The sequence below is a fragment of the Hibiscus syriacus genome, unplaced genomic scaffold (assembly GCF_006381635.1).
Source record: "Hibiscus syriacus cultivar Baekdansim isolate YM2019G1 unplaced genomic scaffold, ASM638163v2 tig00112471_pilon, whole genome shotgun sequence".
Lineage (NCBI taxonomy): Eukaryota > Viridiplantae > Streptophyta > Magnoliopsida > Malvales > Malvaceae > Hibiscus > Hibiscus syriacus.
In genome coordinates, this window is record NW_024063340.1 from 804711 (window position 1) to 823058 (window position 18348).

Sequence of the window (18348 nt, forward strand, 5' to 3'; positions counted from 1 at the left end):
CACGGTGAATTAGGTGATAACATTTTATTAGAATTTCGTGAAATTAATTGCCTATGAAAATTAGGGCATTACAAAAAAGTCTAGAATTAAGCATCTGATAAAAAAATATAAATATTAAACAATTAAAATTATACGAATATTAAATATAAAATACTCATCAATCAATTTGATTTTATTTTAATGGTAAACAAATAAAATACTAATTATTTAATCCAACAGTTATGATTTTCTTTTGATAAAAAGCTCACTGATTTGGTATCTCTGATATATTTTTTAAAAAACTTAAAACAAAAAGGTAGTCACTGATAAAATATAGTGGATATTTGCAAATAAAATAGGATTTAGGACGAAACTAGACATGATTCACACAGAAAATGTTCGTAACTAAAAAATATAGTATTATTTTTTTATTAAGATAAGATGATTATAAAATAATATATATTTTAAATAGTCTCAATCATTTGATAAAGATCGATGAATCACCTTACTGCAGTCGAATAATATATATTTAATAATATATATTTTTCGAATCCAAATAGTGACTCTAATAATAAAATAAATTATATTATCTCTAACAATAAAATAAATTATAGTCTCTCTAATAATAAAATAAATTATATTCTCTTTAAAATTTGCATAACTTTATATATTAACGTACATAAATTTATTTATATTTAAAATTGAAAATAAATATTATCTTACAATCATATTTAAAATGTTAAAAAAATCATATTCGACAGATATGATAAACTTTGATAATTATATATGACACTATATCATATAAAATCTTAATTTAATTTAAATTAAATTTTTTATTTTTAAATATAGTTCCACGAAAAAGGTAAGTTTGAAGTAGGAATGATTTCCTTTTCAAGGACAACTTGACACCTTTTATTTTATTTCCCCTATAATAAAATAATATTAGTTGGAGCAATTGATTATCTGATGGGCCATTGATATTTTATTGCGTGGGCTCGAAGGAGAATAAAGGATGGTCATGTGTTTGATCGATGGACCCACACAATACACATCACTCTCGTTGTGGGCCTCACCGAGGAGTGATGTCTCCCCAATTATATAAATTTCTAATCGAAATATTATGAAATTACCCCTTCACCATATTAAAAATTATAATTTAATCTCTATAATTTATCATAATTTATTTTCTTTAATCGGTAATATTGTTAATGGGTCCAAATTGAGAATGTTGTCGACTATTGTAGCTAAAGTGTCTAGGCGAATTTTTGTTGTTAACTTTCATGCGATAAAGATAGCGTGAATAATTTTTTAAAAGTAAAAAAAAAACATGTAATTGCTTTAGTGACAATAGTTTAATATTGTTATTAATTTATAATTTTTACGAATTAACGGGATTAGTTCAATTGTTAAGTAGCTTAATATTACTTAAGTAAAGTCTTAGGTTCAAATCCCCGTGTATACAAAAAATTGTTGCTGAGAGACTCACTAATTAAAACCAAGTGTACAACTCAGGTCAGTTTAGATTAGTCAAACGAAATCTTAGAACTGGAGAAAAAAAAATAGGAAAATTAAATCTTATTGATATGCCTCCCATAACGTTTTGACTGAACTATGGTCAAATGGTCCCAAAATGAAATCTAAATCAAAGTCTAGTGAGTGCCCTGTGAAGTAGAACAAAGGAATGGGTAACCCACAAAAGCAAACATTTATGTGTTCATTTATCATTGTTTTGGTAAGTAGTTAGACTTTATTTCAAAAGACCAACTATGGTCTTAGTCTTACCCTAGGAGCTAACTAGGGACTTTCGTCAGTTTTTATTTAATATTTCGTATTGGTCTTAGTCTTACCCTAGGAGCTAACTAGGGACTTTCGTCATATTTTATTTAATATTTCGTACTTACTTTATATGGGTTTCATATTCCTTTGAATTAAATGTATAAACACACACTCGATAAAAAAATTTGTATTTCTTCAAAAAGTTTCCAAAACATTATCAAACGATAACATAATAATCTCGTGAAATATAAAGAGTTGTGAGTAATAATTTTTAATTTTATTTTTTTGTAAATATATAGCGGATCATGAATTGATACACGTTAAAATGTGATATTTTACTCTACAATCGACCATGTTTATCAGTGGCGAGACAATGGGAGGTCGACACCGTTGTTGCCTTTATCCACCACAACGAGATCAAAAGTTTTGGAGGGCTTACCTTTTTCTTTTCTTGATTTTATTCTCGTTTGATTGAAACCATTTCATGAGTGCCAAAAAAGGAAAATAAAGCTAATGAAAGATGTCAGTCTCTTTCCTCTTTGGTCCCCCAATCTCCTTTTCTTTTGAATTTTTGGTCATTGATTCTTAGCTATCTGTATTTTTTTCCCCTTCTCTTTGCTTTGCTTTCGAAAGGGGAAGAGCATCGGTTTTTTTTAGGGTAACACGTTAGATTCTTTTCAGACGATCTGAGTGTTACTTTATGTACTCTCTAAACCTCGTCCAAGAATTTAAATAAATTTAGGTATCATATTCAAGTCTCATTAAAGATTTTCAATCAATAATTATTATTATTTCTTTAAATCATTTTCAAAACAATCCATAGATAACATGTACAAATGTAACGCAGTGTAATAAGTGACAAATAAAAGATACCAAATATACAATATCAAAATATTAGTGTGGAAGTCCACCAATTAATTCTTTAAAACCATAAGACATTTTGCACTAAATGAAGCTCGGTAATGTACACCCATCGGAGTTGATGAACTCAGGCAATCAACGGGTATACAATGTGGTGAATTTGCACTAAATGTAATCCAAAATTAAGACATTTTGCTGTTGCAGGCAGTAGACATTCGTACCAATAAAACAGTGATGATTGGTTTGCATTTATGTAGTTTTAGAGTGCTAAATTGTGGTTTCTACTTTGAATTGCTCTTGGATTCATACATATCGTCTTCTGTTGATTTGGATGTACATGCGTTAGCTCGGAAGATTTGGAACAATGCCGATATGCTGTTATTTGTTCATCTCACACTTCAATTCTAGATGGCCTTTGGAATGAAATCTGGGTCAATGGACTCACCTTGACAACACAGTGACCCTAGCCTAATATGATAAGTTATCACCAACAACCACAAAACTACAACTTGAAAGCCTGGATTTATCATTACCAGCAATGGTCAAGTTTCAGACCAAAGTTGTTGCCTGTTGGCACGTATCATTATTGATCGAAATAGACTGGAACACAATTGAACGATCGAAGCGAAACAGAAGCTTTGCACCGACCGATACTGGGAATCTGGAATGGAATTGATAGCCATATTCAGAACACTAGCTTTCTACAAATTGCTGGGATTTTAGTGCTTCTTCCAGCGAAATCGAGGAGACCTCGTATGGTTTCGACAATCAGATCTTTAAATATTAGCCGTTCGATGTAAAGGACTGCTTCAGACATCTCAATGGGGCAATCTTCCCAACCGTTAACGGCATCCCCTGCAAGGTCCTTTCTTAACACACCACAAATGATCTCGAACAAGTCATCCGATGAGTCCCTATCTCGAATCTTTTGGAACTCGGACCAAATTTGTTGCAACGATGTGCCATGTCCAGTCCATGAATTGAGCTTCCATGGCGGTAGTTGTCCCTTTCGGTTGAGAATTTCTTTGATGGTGTCGAATATAAGCTTTCTTTGGAGTCTATAGACTTTGGAGGTGTCTTTCCCTTTGAGATATTGTTGCTTTTCAAGCAACAAGAAGATATCAGCATCATCAGGCAAGTGGTTGGATGCTCTGAGGATATCCGAAATGTAGATGAAATCACAGTCGTCTGATATGTCTGATGATTTTGATTCGACGGAGGACATGGCACTGGCGGGGCTCCAAACTTCATCTTCTGATTCAACAAAACCTTTGAAATCGATTCTACGTTGCATGAAAAGGGAGGGAGACGACTCATCTTTGTAAAAAGATGAGTCGAGCACCGAAATCGGACTCGGTTGCGACTCAGCTGTAGCCGCGGTCATCTCCGCTATGCTGTGGAGCAACTTATCACACCTTTCTAAGAGGCTTCTCCCTTCCTTGTAGGGCTCCACCTTCGATCTCTGTAATCCAGCATGCTAATTAGGAAAATAATTAATTGATTAATTAGTGTAGCTTGGTAATTAAACAAATTTACCTCAGTATCAGTTTGAGAAGATGAACAAATGCTACATATTGATGCTGTTGATGTTTCATCCTCCGGTGGAATAAATACCTTATCTTCTTTAGGATAAATATCAGCCGTTGATTTCCTGTTTCCCGGTGATCTATTCGTCGTCTGATCTAATCTGGTTCTCCTCTCATTTACTCTACCGAACTGAACCGGTGATACACTTCTCTGTTCCACGTTGTCGTTCCCTCTCTGCGCTTCAATGCTCAAAAGCTTTCCGCTTGGTCTCTTGACGCCATTCTCACTCTTCGTCGGCGAAATTGAACCTCTTACACTGCTCTGGTTCCGTAAGTTCCTTACGTTCTCTGGTCGATCACGTCTCGGACTCATTGTCAGCGACGACCCGAGATTCGAGTTCCAGCTAGCTCCAGGTCTTGATCTGTAACTCGAAGGAGGCGAATCGTTGTCGGTTCTCCTTATTGCGGCCGGTTTAATAACAACAATCGGAGATTGTTCATGTTCATACGCAAAGTTCCCATCACTACTTTGGTTTTCAGGTTTCGTAGAATGTAGAAGGCCTTTCAGTTGCAAAACTTCGAGGAATTGCTTAACGGTCTCGAAATCTTTGGATGGTTCGTCAATTCCTCGGAGTTTAAGTCGTTTCCCAATCTCACCATAGATGGAAACTCTCTGTTTTGTCTCAGGAAAGAAATCAACTGAATCGTAAAAAATTTTCCGTTGAATCATTCCTCGAGCCGGAGTTTTAACCGGTTCAGCTCTCGCTTTTCTTGAGCCTGCTGATCCGCTGCTCGTTACTTTCTCTTGTTTAGCTCCATTTTTAGTTACCACGTTGCTGGAAATATCTCCGTTCAGGAGATTCGATTGCTTGCTCTGTTTTGAATGGAAATTGACTCCATCTATGAAACGAGACTGAAATAGGTCTCTGCCTCTTGCTTCCGACGCCGATCTTCGGAGCTCCGCTTGTTTATTCGGTTCGGGATCCGAATCAGGTAATGGCGCCTCAAGTCCCATTAGCCTCGCCAGTACACTGGGGGAACGTCGTTGTTTGTCGATTCCATCTACTCCGTCTTCCTCTCTGTTGCTTTCGCATTGGTTCGGAGATGAAATGGCGGCATTCGTACGCATCTCTCGGGGCTTAAGGCTTCCGGTTGCATCAACCACGGCTCTGCTATCGAGAGAGAGCCTTGGAGCTTCTTTGGAGAATTTCCACGGAGACGTCGAGTTCTTTTCGTTGAATTCGAAAATTGGACTGCGGCGAGGTGACTTTTTCTGGCTTCCTGTCGTAATGAAAGGTTCCGGAGATTGCTTCGAAATATCCTGTGGTGGTTCTGATCGGCCTTGTGGCGTTGCCGGTGACTCGACGTGCTTCTCGTGCTCCAATGTCTCTTCTCTAGACTGAAAAAGGAAAAAAACGCAGAAATACATTTCAGTTGATGTTCCCATGCACATTAAAACGCAAAATAAGACGAAGAAGAAGAAAGAAACCGACCGCCGTTGAAGGGAGGCGCTTGATAGTGTGAAGGCGTTTTCCAGTATCAAAGATCTGAAAGAAACCACCCATGCATCCCTTTTGTTTCCCTCTTTTCTTCTCAAGTTTTTTCTCTTGCACCATACCCTTCATCTTTAAGAAGAAAAAACTTAATCTTCGTTTGAAGCTCAATAATAATCCACCCCCTTTCACTCAACTCAATCTTTTCTCTGAACTTACATCATCACATTTTGCCTTCATGTTCTTCCATTCCCCTCTGGCTGTAACAGCAGCGGTGCAGCATCTACATGCATATCCATTCTCCCGCTTTTATGGCCTTTAAAAGGGTGGGCCAACTTAAGTAAAATAAAGAGCAGTGCTGTGGGGACACGAGGCAGCTCTCGTTACTGGGACGCAACTTCACCTTTCCTTTTGGTAAAATCGCCATTATAATACTAATATTAAACTTAAAATATAATCCGGTTAAATCGAGTAAAATTTAGACTTATTTAATTTATATTTTGTTATATTAAAAGAATATTTGAATCTATAATAACTAAAAATAATTATAAAATTAAATAATTTAAACTTGATCTAAAGTTAAATTTAAATTCAACTAAATATTTAATTAACTTAAAGTATTACACCAACCCCACCGCACAATTTTAAGGTAGTAATTACAAGTAGCAAGTTCAAAGTTTGTTGAGTTATAAGTGGCAGAGGCATAGGACCCTCCCATTGCTGCTGCTTGCTGGTAAGTCTCTGTGGGAAATGCTTTCTCCTGACGTGTCAATCAACTGCCCCCTTAATTTTCGTGCCTTTGAACGACGACGAACCTTTTTTTACATGTCACTTCAATTGATCGCTAGGTGAAATCATTTTTATTAGCACCAGTGCTATATATGTTGTGGTTTAATCATACTATTCTTATTTGGTTATTTTAATTTTAATATTTTTTGAAAATATTTTTGACTTTTTTTTGTTTAATTCAAGTTAAAATACGTAAATTAAAATTCTATCTTATACCTAATATAGAGATTAATAACATAATTTAACTTAATAAGTGACGGACCTAAAAAAAGGATGAATAATATGTGCCTTCAAATAAATTTTTCCAATAATAATTTAGATTCTATAAATATAAATATTAAACAAATTAATTTTTATCTCCGAATTTTAAATTTTAATACTTAATAAAACTATATATTAAGTCGAATTATTTAAAGTCCATGCTTAAAGCTTTTCCCCCTTTACACAATGAGATTATTTGGTCCAAAAATGAATAGTTCTGAGTACAATCATTATTTCTCTATTGACTCCTTTTCTTTTTCGGCCTCAAACATTGAGGATGTGTTTAGTTGTGAGAATGTGAGATTTTCATGGGAATGAAATTCACATTCCCTCGTTTGGTTGGCCGGTAATGTCATTCCCGGTAATCTTATATTACTAATAGTAGATTTTTTAGGGTATATTACCGGAAATGTCATTACCTCCATTTCCATAAGTATTGTTGGATTACCGACGTTTTGGACTAAAATGCCCTTAATTTTTTTTTCATTCAAAAATATCATTATTTTGTCATTGAATAATAAAAATTCTACGAATATTAAATTATAAATTTATCCTTAAACTATTTTAGATTTGCAAAAAAAAATTATAATTAAAATTTTATATGAAGTTCAGGGGTTAAAATAAAATTTTACCCTTTCATTAAACCTTTTTATATTTTCAATTTTGTAAAAAATTATATAAATTTTATGAATTTAAATTTGTTAAAGAAAATATATAAATATTTACAACTTGTTAAAAAACAAATATATAATAATAACAATTTGGTCAAATATACATTCCAATAATCTTTTATTCCTTTAACCAAACACGATAATCTTGCATTCCTGCTAAACCAACCAAACACAAAATACAACATTCTTAGTAATCCTATTATCTGGTAATCTTTTACTCCCACTAGTAATCTTTTATTCTCACTGATAATCTTACATTCCGTGAACCAAACGCAACCTGAAGGGGCACATGAGTCATTTAAATGCCGTCCAGATGAGGGGGATGGATAAGAGAGTGAAGGCATTAACCTGAATCATGAGGACGTAAATTAATAAAGTTATATGAGATGAAGATTGAATATATTTATAAGTTCAAGTACGAAATGGCTTTATCTATGACAATGAGTCTAATAAATACGTACTAGTAATTACAAAGTGCAGTCCGTGAGTCGTGGGAAAACAAATATATATGAACAAAACAAGAGCATGACCTTGAGAAGAAAACCCGAAATAAAATAATCAGCCACTAGCGACCGCCAGCCGACTAGCCACAACGGGTAGTGGCGGAGCAGGTCCAAAACTTCCATTATAGGTGGCCGCTTCGGCGCACTAGTGGGCTTGGCAATTAGCACCTGAGCTGAGGCCGAGGGTATCGACCACGTGGTGGAGATGTGAGGTAAATACAGTTACTACAATTTGAGAAAGTAAACCCCGAGTGGAGGGCCAACTGCCAACTTCGACAATGAAGGGCGTTAACGAATCAGCTTGCTACATTGGCACCATTTACATTAACGACGAATTTAAAAATATTTTTTAAAATATATACATACATTAATAATATATATTTTTTATAAAATAAACGATTTCAAGATAGAAGTCACTAATAAAATATATCATTAGTATAAATCATTCGAATTTCAAGGTAGCATAGTTACCTGAACATGTATACATGTCGAAAAGTACAATACTTATATCATGGACCTAGGGTCTCTCTCATTTGTCTTGTCTTAGATCTGAGTCCCGTACAAATTATTGTGCATGGAAAAAGAGATAAAGCAGGGCCGAACACTTCATCATCTTAGTTTGTATAACTTTATTTTTTATTTAACTCACATACATTCCTAATCTGCAGAAACTTACCCTTTAAATGTTTTAGCTGTCTCGTAATTACAGTGTCTCACCCAATCTGATCTTACTGCGGTTGAGAAAAACCCATTAAAACTTCATTATTAATTATTAATGATAAGTTAGGGTTAGGGTTTGTGGGTCATATTTCTTCTGCATTTCATGACTTAACGTAAGCATCGGAGAACGATTAGTTAATTGAGGGTTGTTCTGAAAACAAGGATCAAGCGGAAGGTGGGGCTAAAAGATATGCTTATAACGGTCACATAGCTTAGGTTAGGGAAGTACCAAAATATTTAAGGTATATATTGGGGTTTTCTGCTTTGGGAAGCTGTCCCCCAACACATTTAAAAAGTTCATCGATAGCAGAGTTACATGCGTTCACATGACTGCAGGTGGAGCCGTTGAAGTGGCCTTTCATTGAACCCAGCAAACAACATAAAACGACAACGTATGTGTGTACAAAATTAGCTGGATCCCCAAATCACAAAACCCAAAACCCAAACCTCAAATCCTAAACCCTGATCGCATATTTAATTACTTCTGTTTAGTCTTCCTATGAAATAAATAGAAAAAAGAGGTTCAGATGTCAATGCCGTAGCAGTAAATGGAACTTTACTTTCCCATTTTATCATCCTCTGCAGTTTCATGAAGGTGATGCAATGGAAGCAATTTCATGCACGTCATGACGTGTTCCCCACATAAAATAGTATTTAATTATTTCTATCTTGATTATTTATTCAATTAATTTATTCGATTACGGATATATAAAATCAACCATCACATATGTTTTGTTGTCGGATCCATGCTTTCTACGATAGGGCTGTTTGACCAAAGACAGCCCAAACAATAGCCCAGAAAATGACATCTTTGAATCAAAGGTGGTTTCGCGAAATCCAATAGCAGATCTTTTCTTATCCTTTTATTTTTTCTTTCAAACAAAAATATTTATTATATCTTGAAATTAAAAATAATTAAAGATAGGATAAGATAGGATAAGGCCCTTTGTTATTTTTTCATACAGTTACAGCTCAGGTCACACATATGGAAGATGATCCAAAATGTTTATTTTGGGACTTTTAATAAATTTATTTCCAAATATAAAAAATTGAAACTTTATGTTAAATAGTGATTTGGTTTTGAAAACATTTTATGATTCTATTTAAAAAAATATATATTTTTAATATGAATAATAAAATGATATATTCAAATCCAGATAATGGTGTTTTAATAAACTATTTTCTCCACTTATCGCTTGGTTGAAATCGTCAAAAAATTATGCTTAATGGTCACACAGGCACATAGATTCTAAGGTTGTAATGAAATCCGGTCTCACGTGGCAAATATTTCGTCCGAAGCAAAAAAGCAATGAAACCCCTTCCTTAAACAACCTTTTCGGACAAATATAAAATAATATAAGTTTGAAGATAACTTTCAATTATTTGAGATGAAATATCTATGCTTCTAACACTTATATTGTTTAAATTCGGGACTTTAAAAAATAACAATAATTTTTTCATTACTAAGATTATTTGGTTCGTACTTCTTAAATAACACTTAAATATAATAATAATATGAAAGTATTAAAAATTATAACATATATACTACTTTTTATATTTAAACTAATATTATTCATAAGTCTAGCGACAGAGCTAAAAAAAATTATTGTGTAATGTTAAATCTAGAGAAATTTATTTTGGGAATTTTAAAGATTATATGAAAATTTTTATTTAAATGTATAAAAATGAATAATGTGTATTAATTTATGTTTAACAACTTTCATATTTTTTTATAAAAATATAATAATTTTAATTTTTTTAAAATATTTTTATTTTAGATTTATAATGAGCTTTTTAAGTGTCATATAACATCCCTCATTGTATACTGTGTCATTGTGTAAATGAGAGATACATTATTTATGAATGGTGAATATAGTAATTATGTATTAAAAAAATTTAAACCTATATTATCACATATTTCATTTTGAAAAGAATATAATAATTTACTTACATACCAAGTTCGATTATATTTTATGATATTATGTACATTTTATTATAATTATAATCACTGTTGTACTTATAATTTTTTAAAAATAAAGTTAATCTTGAATTCTTAATTAGTAATCAGTAGTCTTTCCCCTTTACTTAAATAATCAAAAGAGAGCGCAAATAAACCATATTTGCGTGAAGATGTGGTCATGACCGCAACTAAACAGCGTCCTGTTCGCTTCCAATTTCTTCACTTTTACTCTCAGGTCAGCCCCATTCAATTAATTAAAAAAATTCAATTTAATTGAATTTGAATTCCCTTTGAATAATAATTTCTACTTCGGTCACTCTGATTTTGCTTTAAGATGTTTAATTCTGGGTAAGTGTTTGTTCTTTAAATTATTCGTTTTAAAAAAAGAAACTCATTTTACTTTCTGGGTGCTTTTGAGGATTGCTAAACCATAATTTGATTGGCGTTTTAAGTAGTTTTTTAACTGTTTTTTCATAAGTTCATCTGAATTTGGTGCACATGAAAGTCCCTGCTTGTAGCATCAATCTCTGTTTTATGTGTATATATAAGCTAGTTTCATGGAGTTCTCTAAGATTATATAGATTTCATCTTTTAAAATTGAAGCTTCCTGGCCTTACAGCTGAATTGAGTTAGGATCTGCTATTTGATTGGTGGAAATCTTACACGGATTTTCATGTTATTGGGAGCAGTTAAATAGTATTAATGTTGTTTCCTTTTTCATTTTAGATAATATAGTTTCAAAAGAAATGAAGTTCAGAAAAGGGAACTTGGTGGAGGTTTTAAGAAGAGAAGATGATCCATGTGGCTCCTGGTATACTGCTAATATACTTTCAGCACATGGTGACAGCTATATCGTTCGGTACAAACTGTTTAAGGATCGTGAAAGAAACCGGGTGGTTGAGAGCGTGCAAGGGAAGGATGTTAGACCTCTGCCTCCGTATGTAAACGGGAAGAATTGGGTGGTCGGCGATGTCGCTGAGGTGTTCGATGCCCGGTGTTGGAGGATAGGAAAGGTTGCAAAGGTGTTAAATAACAATGATTCATTTGTCATTAAGTTGTTTGATTCCATCCATCTTAAGGAATTTCATGCATCAAGCTTAAGGGTTAGGCAGGCTTGGCATGGCAACAAATGGAGGGTGGTTGGGAAGGTCAGTGGCCTACTTTCATCATGCTTTTGCATTAAATTCTCTTTTCTAAATGTTTATATAATGGGTCGATTTTGTTCGAGTTTATCGGAGATCTCTTTCAATGAAGCATGGTGTAACTTGTGATAAATCGTTTGAATGAATTCAAGAAAATATCTTCTTGTTGCCTTCAGCATAGTTATTTATGATATGAATTTCATCATTGCTTGTACTCTACTGATGCTTGGCAAGTGGAAGGCATTTTTTTTCTGCGACCATTTTATGAGACTGCTGGTGATTAGATTTTTTTCTTTTTGATAATGGTATTCCGAATACAATTATGAGCGATGATGTCTTAGAAGTCGACGGTTAGTTCTTATATTCCACGATTACAGTATACTTAGTATATCTGAATCAGATTATGTGTTTGCAGGTTGCTGGAAGTAAAGATTTGAACAACAATTTTACACCGAAAATTCCATACCTTGCTGATTGCTTGTGTTTCAAGGCACCATTACAACATAAGGGTGGTGCTGATAAGGTCACCATGTGTCTGTCCATGAGAGCCATGCATAAAGTCTACGGTCATCAATCTGACGAATTCAACATCGAGAAGCACTTTGGTGGAAAAATCAAGACAAGGAAATCACCTCGTAAGAGAACACATCCTTTGTTTAATCGGGTAGATGAATTCTCTTACCGACATGCAGGGATCAATGAAAAATTCATTAAGCTATCAACAAAAACTAATAACCAGATGGAAGGTACAAATCCCAACTGTGTATATCATTCTTCTAGGCCTGTGTGGTCTACCGAAAACAGTGACCAATGCTCAGTTGCTAGCTGTAGTTTTAATGGTGTTGCTGATTTCGGTGGCTGGATTTCTCCTAAATCATCGGAAAACATACTCGATCATTCCGATGCCGAGTCGTCATTCCCTTCTTTGTGTGTCAAAAGAAACTTACCCTCATCCTGTGTCAACAAAGTCGTCAATATCCATGAACTAGAGCTTCATGCTTACAAGTCAACAGTGGAGGCATTATATGTTTCAGGTCCTTTAACTTGGGAGCAGGAAGAAATGCTGACGAATCTTCGCCTCTCCCTCAACATTTCGGACGAGGAACACCTACTCCAGCTGAGACACCTTTTGTCCGCTCATGTTCTATGATCCGATCTTGTTCATGTCTCTTTTGTCTTGTCCATGGATGTAATTGGTTTAATCAGGCCCCTTAACTTAACCAATGACGGTCTTCGAGATCCGTTAGCTATTCGGCTACGGCTACCGAGTCTCTTCTCCTGCAGGTGGCACCATAACCTTGGTAGTTAGTTATATAACTTTTCAGGTGTATATAACATGTAAAGTATATGGAGGAATTGGAGCTTTACATGGTGAATCTTAGAGCCAATAACAGGATTTCGTGTCTCATTATGAAAGGTGATTTGAGTGAAGGATTTTCACTTTGGTTTGTGATAAAAGGATCATATGTAGAAATCACATAAGAATTCTTAGTTTTTTTAAAATAATTCATTGGCATATAATCTTAACTAGGGAAAATGTTTTATATTCAGTTGAATTTAATAAGTCAATTCGATTAATTCAATTTATATATATATGATCTGTAGTAGATATATGATATTATTCATATAAACATTTGTCTTTGACAATGCAAATGTAATAAATGCTTATCATTGTTTTCATAATTCTCACATTTTTTATGTATGAGCTTTTTTTTAAGTGTTTAAATATAATATTGTCAGTATGCACTTATTAAGTGATTGAAGATTAGATTTATATGTGTCTACCTGTCGCCGTCTAGTCGACTAGTGTTAGTGCTAATATAAATATGTGTTATGTTCTAAAATTTGGTGATAAAATTGATACAAACCATAGAGCTTAATGACAATTAGCTTACTTTACCCTTAATTTTTATTACATGGGTGAAAAAATAGCCCAAAATTATGAAATGTGAAGTAACCCAAAAAGAGTTATAAATACAAGCCCAGAAAAATGTAGTGCCTGGTTGTGATTCTTACTCTTGAGGCCAGTGGTAGGCGGGCAATGGAGAGAGGGAGAGAGAGAGAGAGAGAGGATATTGATAGTCCACGATCACTTGCTTGCTATTATTTTCCTGCTCTCATAAATTCCTAAACATAAAGACAATTCAAGCAAAAAAGTAATAAATAAAAAACGAAATAAATCCCGTGGTTCTTGACTTCTTGTTCACTAAATTTTCTCAAGGGCTGCGACGGGCTGTGCATTGTTTTAGTGGGCCAGTAGTACGTTTGGCTCACTCATCTCTTCAGTCTTCACCTGATTAATATAGACTTAACCACCAGCCGGAGCAGAACCAACCACTAGATTTGGCTGGTGGGTTCTTGTCTTCATCTTGGTATTTTCTCTAATCCTTCCAACTTTCCAGTAAAGATTGCAGCTTTTCAGTCTGTGGGTAGTTTTTCTTTTCTTAATCCATGGCTTCTTCCATGCTCAATGGAGCTCAAAGCTTCACTCTCATTAGAGGAGGGGTAACCCCGAAAAAAATTGGTTTTTTGGCGTCAGGTTTCCATGGAAAACAGTTTTCCAATGTGGGTTTAACGATGTCCAGGCCAGGGACAACGATATCCCCGAGGTGCAGCTTATCAGCTTCAAGGCCAGCTTCACAACCGAGATTCATACAACACGAAAAGGAAGCCTTTTGGTTCTATAGATTCCTCTCGATCGTCTACGACCATGTGATAAACCCGGGTCACTGGACTGAAGACATGAGGGACGACGCCCTCGAGCGGCTGATCTCAACGACAGGGACATGGTGGTTGTCGATGTCGGCGGTGGAACCGGTTTCACTACTTTGGGTATTGTTAAGCATGTCGATGCTAAGAATGTGACAATTCTCGATCAATCTCCACACCAGCTTGCTAAAGCTAAAGAAAAGGAGCCTCTCAAGGAGTGCAAGATAATCGAAGGTGATGCTGAAGATCTCCCTTTTCCTACTGATTATGCCGATAGATATGTGTCTGCTGGAAGGTATAATTTTCAACCCTTTTGGGACTATTTTGATTGTCAAAATGGAAAATTTTGGTAGCTTTATACTGTCAATTAGGGCATCTTGTAGCTAGGGATGAATCGAGGTCCTCAAAATTTCAAATTGTCATATGATTTAAACATAAAATCTTGCCTACGTTCATGAAGATTTTTCTAGATGGTTTGCATGGATGATTTGTTTTTGAAATGTGGGGAATATGGTATTGTGTAATTTTCAGCATAGAGTACTGGCCAGACCCACAAAGGGGCATCAAGGAAGCATACAGGGTGTTGAAACAAGGAGCGAAAGCTTGCTTGATCGGTCCGGTGTACCCGACATTCTGGCTGTCTCGCTTCTTTGCCGACGTTTGGATGCTTTTCCCCAAGGAGGAAGAATACATAGAGTGGTTCGAAAGGGCCGGATTTAAGGATGTCCAACTTAAAAGGATTGGCCCTAAATGGTATCGTGGAGTTCGCCGACACGGTTTGATTATGGGGTGCTCTGTAACCGGTGTAAAACCTGCATCAGGGGACTCTCCTTTGCAGGTAATCATCTTTTTGAAGTGCTCATTGCTTCATTTAGCTGATATTTTTGGCCATGGAGTGTTAGTCTTCGAACTATCAAAGTATTGAACCGATTTCGTCGGTCTATGGGATTATCTCGTCACATTTAGTCTATTAGGTGCATACATTTTTAGATGATACTTGATTAATGGAACATAAAGAAGAGCTCTAACACGGATGGAAATGATTTATTTGGTCCACAATTAATCAACTTTACAGATTTGTGTCCACTGACATTGAATCATAGAGAACCATCTTGGTATTATCTCCGAGCCGTTAAGTCTCCGATATATATTTACTATACTGTCAACATCGAGTCATGGCATACATATCCTCTCTGCATCTTGCACTGACTGATGAATATGAATTTTCATGGAACTAATGTGAAAGCTGTCATCTTTTGGATTTTGATTTTAATCATTCGTTTCTTTTGCAGCTCGGACCGAAGGCAGAGGACGTAGCGAAGCCGGTAAATCTGATTACATTCCTCTTCCGCTTTATGTTGGGTACCATGGCAGCAGCATATTATGTACTCGTTCCGATCTACATGTGGCTCAAAGATCAAATTGTACCGGAGGGTCAACCAATCTAAAGAGAGAATGTAACTCTGCTGCCCTTCCAAGTTGGATACATTTCCTTTGATTTATATATGCTTATGTTAGACTATTAAGGGCGTTTCTGCACTTCTTAAATAAAACCAACCTCTTCAGGAAATTCACCTCCTTTAATCTGGGTTTCATTTTCAAGTTTGGTTTCATGTACCCGATTAATGACAACAAATGCCCCTAACATTTAATAAAATAGTCTTTGACTCTGCTAACAAGTGTTGCAAAGATAGTTAGGATTCAGGAATTTGAACTTGTAAAGTTAAGTTCGAATCTTACCATCGTTACTCTTGGTGGACAATTTATAAATTCTCAAATATTAAATCTCAACTATCTTCCTCTCTGAACTCTAACCTAAAACTTTTTAAAACCAAAAAAAAAATTTGACTCTGTTCTTTGCCTTGACATTTTATTTTAATATAAAAGCCACTCTATTGATAAAAATAATTTATCAACAAATAATCAATAGTTTAAATAGGGTTTTATTGTCCTAAAATGAAAATCAAATATTTAATCAAATGTTATGATTTTTTGCTCTAAAATAAACTTTTAAGGATTAAAATTTCAAATAAAAAATATTAATTAAAATAATTATTTAATCAAACATTAAGAATTTCTTTTTATATTATGCAGTTTATATACTTTGAAGCAACATTATACCACATTTCTTTACTTACTGACGACTAAGTAATTAAAATTTAAAACTCCTTAATTTTGTTGTTTAAAATGAGTATTCTAATGGTTGAGTGACCAATCAAACCTTTCGAATAGTTAAGTGATCATATGTTGAATTTATTTTCTTGCTATCAATGATATGAGTTTACAATTATTCTTATAAAAAAATAATAAAAATTAACGGTATTAATAATTAAATTATAATTTTAAATTAAATAATTAATTTTTTAAAAATGAAAAATAAATAATTTTGAAATGTACAAAGACTAAAGAGTACATAACTTTGAAACATGTGAATGGTCGGGAATTATTTTATAACTTTTAAAAAACTTAACAAAACGCCTTAGGGCATCTCCAACTCTGCTTCAGTTTGGAGAATATCTCCACTTTGGAGGTAGTACTTTTCTCCAGCCCATCGCCAATGTGCATCTTCATTGTGGATTGCGTTACATTTTTTTTTGTAATTTTTCTGATTTTTTTTTAAATTCAAGTAGATTAAATTGCAAGATAGATAAAAATGCATTGAAATTAGATAAATAAACATACTAATTTTTTTTTGTATTTTTTCTGATTTTTCTGATTTTTTGTAATTTTTATTTAAATTCAAGTAGATTAAATTACAAGATATATTAAATACATTGAAATTAAATAAATAAGCATACTATTTTTTTGTATTTTTTCTGATTTTTTTTGTACTTTTTTTAAATAATCAATTTAAATTAATCAACTAATAAATCAAATATGAATGATTATAACAACAAAAATAATCTTAACCTTACCATCAATCAACGGAATTAGCATTAACCAAAGATTTATTCACTATCCATTGCCGCCAAGAAAAGTCGAAATAATGCAACGCCGGCCTCTCTACCTTTTAGCTTTTGCCCTTGTCGTGGATGACCATGATGTTGTTTTGCGTTATGGATTATGCTTCTCAAGTTAAGCTCGCTTCTTATCTTTTTTTCCATTTCATTATATATGGTCAAACATCATCATTTCATCATCCAATCATATAAAGTTCGGGGGAATACATCCTCTGCTGCTCTACTTATATTCTAAACTATATATATTTAATCGATTTGACAAAGCGTTCATCTTTATTCTCTTATATTTTCTTAGATTATGAGTTATAGACCGTAATCTCCTTCCTCTCCTAGAGTCTGGGCCGCCTTGAGCCAAGGCAAGAGGGGCGCCCATTAGAGACGGATGCACTTGGCTCCCTAGGGGCTAAATGCATACTTATTATTAAAAATAGTTCAATACAGGCAATGAGAAGAAAATAAGAAATTTTGCATACCCATTTTATTAAAAAAAGAGTATTAAAACTTTTGAACCCTTATTTTTTAATTTCTGGATCTACCACTGGCGTCCGTCCATAGCCCACAAATTAAAAAAATATCTTAATATAATATTTTTCTTTATTTTTTATAATAAATTAAAAGATATATAATAATAATAAATTGAAATATAATAAATAAAATGATATATAATAAATTTTAAAATAGATGTCGCTTTCAAAATTAATATAATACTTTTTTTTTAGTTTAAGGTTGATTACAATGTAATATTTATTCGAACTATTCACAATCCATTTACAATAAATACTCAAACACCCTTGACATTCAACATGCTAGAATCAGGACCTAAAAGTTAACAACCATCGTTTTATTATAATACTTTAAAATTTTTCAAAACCATACACTTAATCACGAAGATGGAACTCAATAAGATCACTCTTTTTTTTCCTAGAGAGAGAATAATAGAAGCATGGAAAGAGTTGTAAAAGGAGGGGAGACCATATTGCTCGAAAAAAAATCGCATG

General features: G+C 33.9%; 2 protein-coding genes and 1 pseudogene across 3 annotated transcripts; 2 read left to right on the forward strand and 1 right to left on the reverse strand.

Annotated features, from left to right (window-relative positions):
- Nucleotides 1-2926: 2926 nt before the first annotated feature.
- On the reverse strand, nucleotides 2927-6038 carry LOC120179952 (protein LONGIFOLIA 1-like). The gene is made up of 3 exons (XM_039185402.1): nucleotides 5636-6038; nucleotides 4153-5541; nucleotides 2927-4078 (listed from the first exon to the last, which is right to left on the reverse strand). Exons 1-3 carry the CDS (start codon nucleotides 5765-5767, stop codon nucleotides 3302-3304), a joined length of 2298 nt encoding a protein of 765 aa, XP_039041333.1. The 5' UTR covers nucleotides 5768-6038; the 3' UTR covers nucleotides 2927-3301.
- Nucleotides 6039-10672: 4634 nt separating this feature from the next.
- On the forward strand, nucleotides 10673-13123 carry LOC120179973. 2 transcript variants are annotated; one of them, XM_039185414.1, is made up of 3 exons: nucleotides 10673-10774; nucleotides 11266-11687; nucleotides 12097-13123. In XM_039185414.1, exons 2-3 carry the CDS (start codon nucleotides 11286-11288, stop codon nucleotides 12829-12831), a joined length of 1137 nt encoding a protein of 378 aa, XP_039041345.1. In that variant the 5' UTR covers nucleotides 10673-10774; nucleotides 11266-11285; the 3' UTR covers nucleotides 12832-13123. The 2 variants fall into 2 exon arrangements, with proteins under 2 accessions (XP_039041345.1, XP_039041346.1); XM_039185415.1 differs by lacking the exon at nucleotides 10673-10774 and adding an exon at nucleotides 10841-10887.
- An 854-nt stretch (nucleotides 13124-13977) lies between these two features.
- LOC120179956 lies at nucleotides 13978-15865 on the forward strand (annotated as a pseudogene).
- Nucleotides 15866-18348: the final 2483 nt, after the last annotated feature.

Bases quoted from the DNA above. Each gene is read 5' to 3' on its own strand.
- LOC120179952 (XM_039185402.1), bottom strand. From the start codon at position 5,767: ATGAAGGGTATGGTGCAAGAGAAAAAACTTGAGAAGAAAAGAGGGAAA. The intron at 5,542-5,635 runs GTCGGTTTCTTT...TTCCTTTTTCAG, and splicing joins AGCGCCTCCCTTCAACGGCG to TCTAGAGAAGAGACATTGGA. The intron at 4,079-4,152 runs GTAAATTTGTTT...GCTGGATTACAG, and splicing joins CTTCTCAAACTGATACTGAG to AGATCGAAGGTGGAGCCCTA.
- LOC120179973 (XM_039185414.1), top strand. From the start codon at position 11,286: ATGAAGTTCAGAAAAGGGAACTTGGTGGAGGTTTTAAGAAGAGAAGAT. The intron at 11,688-12,096 runs GTCAGTGGCCTA...ATGTGTTTGCAG, and splicing joins AATGGAGGGTGGTTGGGAAG to GTTGCTGGAAGTAAAGATTT.